Here is a 10059-nt window from a genome sequence, read left to right on the forward strand (position 1 = left end):
ATGAGCTGGTCGGTGCTCAGCGCACCTCCCTGTTCCCACCTCGTCTCGTTGCATCGGGGTGAAACAACCCAGAGGGGAAAGTTTCCGGGTGCTGGGGCATCGGGAGGAGAGGCGGGAGGATGCATGCCAGCCCGGCTCGTGTTACTTATGTGCTTATGGTCTATTTTGAGGCTCCGGCCACGTGGCGCTAAGCAGCCGCTGACCCGGGGAAGGCACCAGCTTCAAAACAAGAGTCCGGCGCGTAACGGCCCTGGGAAGCGCTGGCTTTCCCTCCGTCCCGAGCGGGGCTGGCAGCGCCCTCGCCTCCCCCCACCCGGGCCCATCCTCTTTCGGGTTTTGGCATTTCCGCGGTGGGAATCGATTTTCTTTTTTCATTCTTCCCGTCGCCATCCTTGACGGCAGAGATGCCCCAGGTTACGAGGCCGGGGTGCTTCACAGGGAGCGACGCGCCGGCGGCGATGCGGACGCGGAGCAGCGAGCAGGGCGACGCATCCGTCACCAGCACTGGCAAAACCCTCTCCTCTGCTCCCCCCTCCCCAAGAAAGCTCATTTGTGGGCGGCTTAGTCGGCCTAAGAGCATTAGAGGTGCCGTCGGTGGACGTTAGCTGCCCGCGCGGCGCCGGGAGCATGTGGCCGATGAGGGGCGGCCAGCAGCTGGTATCGGGCAGGGCGCTGCGCTCGGGGCGGGAATATTCGCCGCGCCGCCCCGTGCGTTTCGGGAACGCACAGGTGAGGGCTGGGGCGACAGGATGGGTGCCGGGGGGGCGGTCAGCTGGCGTGGCTCGGGTGCTTAAATACGCCGGCGGGTGCTGGTGTTGGCTGGCGTGAGAGCAAGCCCCCTCCCACAGCCATGCGCTTTTCCCTTTCGCTGGGGAGAGAGTGTGTGTTGCCCTCCGCCGCTTTCCGGTGCCGTTTCAGCTTTTCAGACAGTATTTCAGCTTTTTCTTTAAATACTGCCTCGCTTTCTGATCTGCTGTCTCCTGCGAAGATGAGCGTGGTCAGGGTTGCTTCCTTGGAGCCAGCCTGCGGGAGGGGGACACCCTCACCACCGTCTTTTCCTTCCCCTCCCCTACAGCCTCGCTCTCCGCCAGGATTTATGGAGGTGCTGAGGAGCAGCACTGAGCCCCGCGGCCCCCGGCAGCCCGCCCCGTAAAGCAGCGCCCAGCCGCCTCGCCTCGCCTCGCCCGGCGTCCCGACCCTCCGACTCAACCATTCAAGGCTCCCGTGCATGGATCGCCCCAGCGAGGCACCGCTGCCGGACGCCGCCGACGCCGCCCCGTAGGCTCCCGGCCCCCCGTGCCGCCCCCAAGTACTCCACATACCCCGATGGGGTAACGTGACGGGGGTCACCCTCCCGCCACCACCACCCCCCGTATGCAGAGGCCTTTCTAGAGCGCCAGGGAGCGCGCGGCACCCGAGGCGGCAGCCGCTCGCCGTCGCGCACACGCCAAGGACGCCGACACTACAGCAAAGGGATTTTTTTTTTAATTATTATTATTATTATTATTATCATTAATATTATTTTTTCCCATCTGGCTTTTTCTGCGGGGGGGCTCGCGGTGTCTCGAGGAAGCCAGCGCGCTCCCAGGAGCTGGGATTATTTGCACAACATCTGTATATTGCGTTCTCGATCCTGTTTTATTTTTATTTTTTAAGTGCAGAGGGGTCGTCGTGGTTTTTTTTTCCCCTCCACGCCACGCTTTTCTTGGGTTTTTCCCTCACCACTGTCAGCACCACCTCACCCTCCTCCCGTCCCACCATGGCCCGGATGAACCGCCCTGCGCCGGTGGAGGTCTGCTACAAAAACATGAGGTTCCTGATCACCCACAACCCCACCAACGCCACGCTCAGCACCTTCTTGGAGGTAAGGAGGGGAGGCTGGAAGGGAGACCGAGGCCCAGCTGTGCATTTTGGGGCTAAAAGCTGATGTTGAAGTGCAACAGGGACCAAGCCTGTGTAGGATGAGGCAGCAGCACATCCCCTTTGGTAGCACAGCCCCCGGTGGCATCCCGGGGCAGCGGGTCCGATCACCACCAGCTTTTTGAGGGAAGATGTTTTGGAGGACCCCAAGCATGGCGTTTGAGCACGGCGGAGATGGAGCGGGGCTCCCCGTTCCTGTTTGCATGCCGTCCCAGCTCCGCTGGCACATCACTCCAACGGGCTTTGCAGAGATGCACGTGGATGCACCCAACCTCTCCTGCACCTCCCAGCACCTCGATAAGGACTTTTCATCCCACGCATCCCAGCGTCTTTCCCATGCCCAGAGTGCGTTGGGCGGTGCACAAGGAGCTGGAGGGCTCGGCGCTGCATGAGCCGGCGGGAGCGCTGCCTCCGGCACTGGCGGCAGCCAGGAGTTAGGGGGGATTAATGGATGCGTGTTTGCGGTCCAGGGCGAAAGGCTTCTTCGATTTACTCTTTTTTTTTATCAGTCCCTGGGGGAGAGGCAACACCGTGCAGGTTGGGTCGAGCCGGCACAAGCAGCTGCTGCTTACGAGGAGGCATTTTGTGATGCTGCTGCATTCGTGGGGCGACCTGGGGCTGCGCGTGAGCCTGGCAAAGGGTTTTTGCCTTAACCCTAAACCGCCTTGAGGTTTGATGTGCTGGCACCAGAGGCATCCTCTGAGCTTGAGGAAACTCTCCCGATGCACACCCAAAAAACCCAAGTGTGGGTGCTGCCAGTTCGGAGAGCCGCAGGAGGGTGGCTGGGATTTGGGGGCGGCCACCCCATACCCTGCATGCTGCACACAGGGCGATGGGGATGGCACCAGTGGGAGGGGGGTGAAGGAAAGGAGAAATTCCCCTTTCCTCCAGCCTCTTGGATTTTTGGCCACGCTGCTGAGCACGCAGAGGTTTGCCGTGGTCTGGCGAGCGCGCGCAGGGCAAGAAGGAGGTAGATCATTGAAGGGGACGATCTCACGCAGTGCCCGACGAGGCCGTTGCACCAGCACATAATCTGGGGACAATCCCTGCGTCCAGGCGATCAGCTGCACTGGAAACAGCCCAAGACCCGCGCCCAAGCCCACAGCGCGTTGGGGTGATGGTGGGATACGGCAATGAGGTCAAGAAGGAGCCCCGGAGCGATCTGCGAGACGCTGAGCGTGGTCGGCGGGGTGTGCTACGACCCCCCCAGCCGCCTCCGTGCATTTCTACAGCGGGAGTTGTGACCTTGCCAGGCGCAAATAATTTCTCTTTCAGGGTGTTTGCATCTGTATTGGGGGTGTTTCTTGGCCTGGAGTGTAAAGTCCCTGCTCGTGTGGCCGTCGGGGCTTAAAAACAAACAGCCCCAGTGGTGCTTGTAATTACAAGGAGTCATGAAGGTGCGGGGTAAAAATCCTACCATGGTCACACAGCTTTGGTACCCTGGGATTTAATGTTTCCTTGTGCTTCCCAGGCTGGATGGACCACAGAGGGGTTTGCTCAAGGGACCAGAGATGGGGCACGGCTCTGTTGCAGGGTCCGTAGGGTTCTGTGTGGTCGCAGCAGGGCTTAGATGGGTTGGGGTTAACCGGGGTGCAACCGGCCGGCTTTTTTCAGACCCCCTCCTTCTCCTTCCCTCGCCAGGACCTGAAGAAGTACGGTGCCACCACGGTTGTGCGAGTGTGCGAAGTGACCTACGACAAGACCCCCCTGGAGAAGGACGGCATCACCGTCATGGTAGGTGGGCAGCGGGATGGGTGCCCGGGGGTGCTGCCCACCACCCCTGCTTAAATACCCCCGTCCCTGGGGTCTGCATTTCCGACAGACCGAACCGGCATCGCGCTTGCCCAGGCGGGCGAGCTCCGCGTTCCCTGGGCTGAGATGAGGCTGGAGCTTTAAAAAAAAGAAAGCGCTGCCCACGCACCCGAAACTGTGACTCATTCGGTTGGGTCGGCAGCTGCCTTCCCTGCCTGTCGCTCGGGCTTTAAAGCATCCCAGGGGATGAGAGCGCCTGATCCCGCGTCGAAGGCGCGCGTGGTTCCTGTTACCCCCGGCGTTACCGTATCCCGGGGGGCGGCGCGGGTTTTTTGCTTTTCCAGCAGCTGGCTGGTGCAGCTCGGGGGGATGAAAGGGAAAGGAAAAGGCAGGAAAAGGCAAGGAGGCAGAGCAGGCAGCTGCCTGGGCTGCATCTTGGCTGATAAGTAATTGGAGATGATGTCAGGCGTGATTGCCCTGCCAGGGACTTAGTTCAGCTCCAGCTGGAAAGTGAGGCCCTGCTCGTTATTTAGGAAAGGGTTTGGAAGCGCCTCATGTCTCCTAGGGTGGTCGTCTGTGTGTAGGTCCTCTCTGTATAATGTATATCCTAGAGAGAGAGAGAGAGAGAGGGGTCCTAGATCCTCAGAGATAACGGGTAGAGAACAGATCCTATGTCTGTAGATACAGATCCTCCAGATGCAGATCGCTCTAGATATAGATATTATGTCTCTATAGGATGTATCTACATATAGGATCTGTATGTAGGAGGACATCTCTGCTCTCTTACAGACCAATTTCTATCTTATACCCTGTTTCTGGCTGTAGTCCTTCAGTCTGAGTTCCTATATCTAAGATACACATACCTCTCCACATATCTTATAGAGAGAGGTATCTATATCTAGTATATGTTTTATATAGGGAGATATCTATATCCTAGATATAGAAACTATGCAAGATACTACATAGAAACTTTGTAATTTCTATATGTAAGAAAGATACGAGTTTCTAGATCTATATAGAAACTGTATAAGATACAGTAGAGTGATATCTATATCCTATGTATCTATGGATAGATAATATCTGTGCAGATACAGACATATCTCTATATATCTCTCTACATACCTGTATTAAACAGAATCATAGAATCACAGAATAGCTTGGGTTGGGAGGGACCTTTAAAGGCCATCTAGTCCCACCCCTCTGCAGTGAGCAGGGACATCTTCAACTAGATCAGGTTGCTCAGAGCCCCGTCCAACCTGACCTGGAATGTTTCCAGGGTTGGGGCATCTACCACCTCTCTGGGAAGCCTAGGCCAGTGCTTCACCACCTTCATCATAAAAATTTTCTTCCTTACATCTAGCCTGAATATCTATATACATAGACTATATCTATATATCCTATCCCTTGCTTTGGGGAATAGGCACAAACCAGTCAAGGCCTGACTGGTGCAGAGTGCCTGGGCGCTGGCATCCACAGCCTTGATGTCCATGGTGGTCCCACTCTGGACACGCTCCCTGGGGGGGTTTGGATGCCTCCTCTGCTTTCAGCTCCTCCGCATGCTGCGGGGGATCCCGAGCAACCTCTAAAGCTGGTGGCAGTTACTGACTTGTGCTGGACGCAGGTGTCCCGTGCTTTGGACATCTGCTTGGAAGCCACATTCACTGGTGGCTCCTCCATTGCCGATCCTCCTCCCAGCCACATCACCTCGGCAGCACTCGGTGCTTCGCAGCTCTACCAGCAGGTCAGAGATGGGGCAGAAATCCGGCCAGGAAACTGGCACTGTGTTGGTTTTGCTGCAGGAAGGTTTATGGTGCAGGATGGATGTACTCTGCTGGGAATACCAATACTGTTTAATATCTTCATCAGTGGCCTAGACAGTGGGATTGAGCACACGCTGGCAAGTTCATGGATGACACCAAGCTGAGCGGTGCAGTTGACACGCCTGAGGGATTGGGATGCCATCCAGAGGGACCTTGACAGGCTTGACGAGTGAGACCAGGAGAACCTCATGAGGTTCAACAAGGCCAAGGGCAGGGTCCTGCACCTGAGTTGGGCAACCCCCAGTACCAGTACAGGCTGGGGGATGAAGGGATGGAGAGCAGCCCGGCCAAGAAAGACTTGGGGGTCCTGGTGGATGAAAAATTGAATGTGAGCCATCAACGTGCACTCGCAGCCCACAAGGCCAACCGTCTCCTGGGCTGCAGCCAAAGCCACGTGGCCAGCAGGGCGAGGGAGGGGATTCTGCCCCTCTGCTCTGCACTGGTGAGACCCCCCTGCAGTGCTGCGTCCAGCTCTGGGGACCCTAGCATGAGAAAGACGTGGACCTGTTGGAGTGGGTCCAGAGGATTGCCACGTAAGTGGTCAGAGGGCTGGAACACCTCTGCTGTGAAGAAAGGCTGAGAGAGTTGGGGTTGGAGAAGCCTGGAAAAGAAAAAGCTCCAGAGAGACCTTTTTGTGGCCTTTCAATATATATATAAAAAGGGGGCTTATAAGAAAGATTGAGAAAGACTTTGTACCCAGGCCTGTAGTGACAGAACAAGTGGCAACAGTTTTAGACGGAAAGAGGGTAGGTTTAGACTGGAGATAAGCAAGAATTTTTTTACAATACGGGTGATGAGACATGGCACCACATTGTCCAGAGAAGTTGTAGATGCCCTGTCATTGGAAGTGTTCAAGGTCAAGCTGGTCAGGCCTTTGAGCAACATGGTCTAGTGAAAGATATCCCTGCCCGTGGCAGGGAGGTTGAAACTAGATGATCTTTGAAGGTCGCTTCCAACCCAAGCCCTTCTATAGCTTGATGATTTTGCGGTACGGTGTGTCATCTCCGGTGCAAGCCCGGTGACCTGCGCTCATGGCTGAAGCAGTGCTTTCCAGGCTCCGTGGGGAGGAGATGATCTCGTAGGATGGGTATGGGCTGTGCAGGGTGGGCTGGCTCAAGCATTAGGGTACCCTGAAGCCCAGCACGCTCCTTTCCGAGCAAAGCCACGCGGAAATCACATTACGGGTTCAAAGGCTGAAGTGAAGCCCAGCAGCTTCTTCTGCCATCTCACACCAGAGATGGCTCCCAGCACAGCGGCTCAGTGACTCACGTCCAAAACGTGAGGATGACAGCCCCATGCTTCCCGCTCACCAGGGATCACCGTGCCGCGTCCCCTCCGAGCGATGCTCCCCTGCCCGCCCCCCTCTCCCACTGCTGCACAGCCAGTGGCCACGTTCCTCCCACCAAATCCATTTTGGGAGAGAATTCCCCATTTTGGGAGAGACATACAGCCTCGACTGGCTACCAGTGCCCATGAGGAGGGCCCTTCCCTTCCCCAAAATGCTGCAGCAGTCACAGGCAAGGGGAGTGACACTTCTCCCCGGTAGCAGAGCCCAGGGCCGGGAGGTGCTTAATGCAGCACCCGTTTCATCCACTTCGCCACTGAGCTCCGATGTTGAGTCCATGCAGCTTGAGCATGAAGCTCGGAAGATGAGGACTTTATTTTTTTGTCCCTTAAGAGGCTTTCCTGAGGGATGCTGTTTAAGTGTCCCCATCTGAAGGGGTCTCCCCCGCTTCGGCTCTCTCTAGGGCTGTGTTAGGGGGTCCCCGGAGCATCCTTTCGGGGCTGTGTGTTCACTTTCACTCCCGCGTGTTGCAGCAAGATGAATTTCAGCACCATGTCAGGCCCTGAGATTTCAGCCACTCCGAGCCACCGTTGCTCAAACTTCCTACAAAGTGACTTTGCGCTCCCAAGTGCTGGATTTAGACAGGAGCTGGAAGTGGGGAAGGATGGGGGTTGTGGCTCCTCAGAGCTCAGCGCGGTCATCCGAACGGGGAGGAGGCAGGCGGTGGCCACCGTGGTCCATGGAGGCAAGAGGACATGGGGACCATGTTGCAAACACCATCACCCTGAGTAAAAAGCAATCCCCTGAGTTTTTCCCCAGGATCTGACAGTGTTTCCCTCTTCCCCCAACCTTGCCCGCACCGTGCAGGACTGGCCGTTCGATGACGGAGCGCCTCCTCCCAGCAAGATAGTGGAAGATTGGCTCAACTTGCTGAAGACCAAGTTCTGCGAAGACCCTGGCTGCTGCGTGGCCGTGCACTGCGTGGCCGGCCTGGGGCGGTAAGTCGGAGCCCAGCACCCCGGTTGCCTCCCCACATGAAGGGCAAAGAGGGAGAACCATGCCTGCCCTCCTCCTTCCACCTCAGAGCAGGGGTTCTGCACACAGTGAGACCTCAGCGGGAATAGGCATTGGCGGGGGGGCTGCTGCCTGAGCTCCTCCTTGCGGTTCTCACGGCTGAATCCTGGGCACTGGGGGGGACCCAGCTTGCTCAGTGCCATCCTGCCAGTGCCCCACGCTAATTTGGTTTTGATTTTGCTGAGAGCTCATCGTGGAAGGTGAGCATCCGCTTTTGTGATAAATTTGCCTCCAAAATCCTTGTGCTCATTAGAAGAGCAGCAAACAGCTGCCAGCCCCATCCTGGGGGTTTTATCCCCTAAAATCAGCCATTCCTTGGGGCAGCCAAACGGCAGGAAATTATAAGCTAAAAGCCAGCGCTGGCGATTGCCTGCGATGCCACCATTACAGCCCTGCGGCCTGTCCCCCCGCCCCAGGACGGCATGTCAGGCTCGGCCACGCGGCTGAGGAGTGACCGCCGCTGCCGTTGCCTTTCAGTGCTCCTGTCCTCGTCGCGCTGGCCTTGATCGAGAGCGGGATGAAGTACGAAGACGCCATCCAGTTCATCCGACAGTAAGTTGAGCCACGTTTCGGTGTCCGGGGAGAAAGCAGCCCTCCTCTAAGGGAATGGAGAGATCTGGCATGCCTCGGGGCTTTTTTGGGGTGCTGGGGTTGCTATTTTCTCTTTTTGGCATGGAAGAAAAGGGGGAGGGGCGCAGCACTAAGGAACCTGTCCCTTAGCATCAGGGCTGCGGGAGGCTGGGGATGCATCCAGGAGCATCCTTAGGGGAATGTTGGCGGGCACCCCGCTTTGGGTAGCCTCCCCAGGTGTTTCTTCCCTGGCTCTCCGTGTCCTAAGACTCAGGGCGGATGAGCAAGAAAAGCTGCTGGGGTGCAGCTGTCTCTGTCCCTGGAGGACCCACGAAAGCAGTCTCCAAAATCCCTTTCTGCTCCAGGCAGGGGGGCTCAGCACCCTGGCAGGGGTGGGTTCGAGGTGGGGGGTCTTCCCCTGCCACACCGCTGACTGTGCCGGCCCTTCTTTGTCCCCGCAGGAAGCGCAGAGGAGCCATCAACAGCAAGCAGCTGACGTACTTGGAAAAATACCGACCAAAGCAGAGACTCCGATTTAAGGACCCTCATAACCACAAGAACAAATGCTGCATCATGTAACCTCAATGACCTCTTGCCAAAATCCGTGCACACAGACACCCGGGCACTCGCACGCATCCCACTCCCTCACCTCCTCACCCAGACCAGTGCACCCCACGTGCTGCCCCACTGGCAGGGCTGGGGTGGGGGCACATGGAGCACCACCACCGTGTTCCAGCACTCACAGCACGATCGTCTTGCCGGACCTCCGAAAAAGGCTGCTATCTCCAGCTACAGCCCCAAGGAGGGAAGGCAGCGCTGCCCTTTGACTCTTGGCGTTAGCAGGCAATGAGCTCACGTGACGGTTCTTCATCGCCTTCCTCCTCCTCCTCCCTTTCCCCTCCCTTTGCACGGAGAGGGAAGGGTGCAGGAGCACTCGGTTTGGGGTGATGCAGGCAGGGCTGTGCCAGCTGTGAAGGGATGGGGAGCAGGAGGGCCAGAGCACCCCCAGAAAAACTCTGTACCACATCTTCCTTATAAATAAGGGCTGCAGCAGTGGGGACGGGGGTGGGGATGGCACAGTGGCCTCGGGATAGATGGAGATGGCAAGGAGAGGTGAAGGTGGCTTATAGCTTGGTGCTGGCCCTGTGGCCGTGGGAAGGGCTGAGCTAATTCCCCCCAGCACCATTCCCTTTCTCCTGGCTCCTCTCCCACTTCACCATCTCCCTGCTGCCTTGGTGCCGGCTGGGATGCTGCGGCTGGGGCTCCCCGGGGGCTCCCTGCAGCAAAGGCTGCGCTGGGGAACTCGGGGGGCTGTGGTGGGGCTTTGAGGCACCTGGCTTTGCTGGGGTGCGGGGGCAGCACTGGGTCCCCTGAGCTGTGGGGTACTCTTATTTATAGCTTCCAAATTCAATGCACAGGGTGGTGGGTTCTCTGCCGTCGTGTCCCCATCGCCAAGCTGTGGCGCAAACCCCGATTTTGGCTGCAATGTCCTGGGGATGCAACGCGCATCTCGGGGCACGTCCATGTCCTCCACCATTGCGTTTGCTGGCCGAGGGGCTGGGCTGCAGCTTTCCTGGGGATTTCGGGTGCTCCCAGCAAGAGCACATCACCAAATTTTGCACCTGCCCACAGCCGGTG

At 57.6% G+C, this 10059-nt stretch overlaps 1 protein-coding gene across 2 annotated transcripts; it reads left to right on the top strand.

Moving 5' to 3' along the window:
- Positions 1-966: 966 nt before the first annotated feature.
- PTP4A3 (protein tyrosine phosphatase 4A3) lies at positions 967-9000 on the top strand (the record flags this gene model as incomplete). Of its 2 annotated transcripts, XM_082015185.1 has the most annotated exons (5): positions 967-1864; positions 3562-3654; positions 7645-7775; positions 8329-8403; positions 8883-9000. In XM_082015185.1, exons 1-5 carry the CDS (start codon positions 1760-1762, stop codon positions 8998-9000), a joined length of 522 nt encoding a protein of 173 aa, XP_081871311.1. In that variant the 5' UTR covers positions 967-1759. The 2 variants fall into 2 exon arrangements, with proteins under 2 accessions (XP_081871311.1, XP_081871312.1); XM_082015186.1 differs by lacking the exon at positions 8329-8403.
- Positions 9001-10059: the final 1059 nt, after the last annotated feature.

This window comes from Phaethon aethereus (genome assembly GCF_964289735.1).
Source record: "Phaethon aethereus genome assembly, chromosome: 2".
In the NCBI taxonomy this organism is placed as follows: domain Eukaryota; kingdom Metazoa; phylum Chordata; class Aves; order Phaethontiformes; family Phaethontidae; genus Phaethon; species Phaethon aethereus.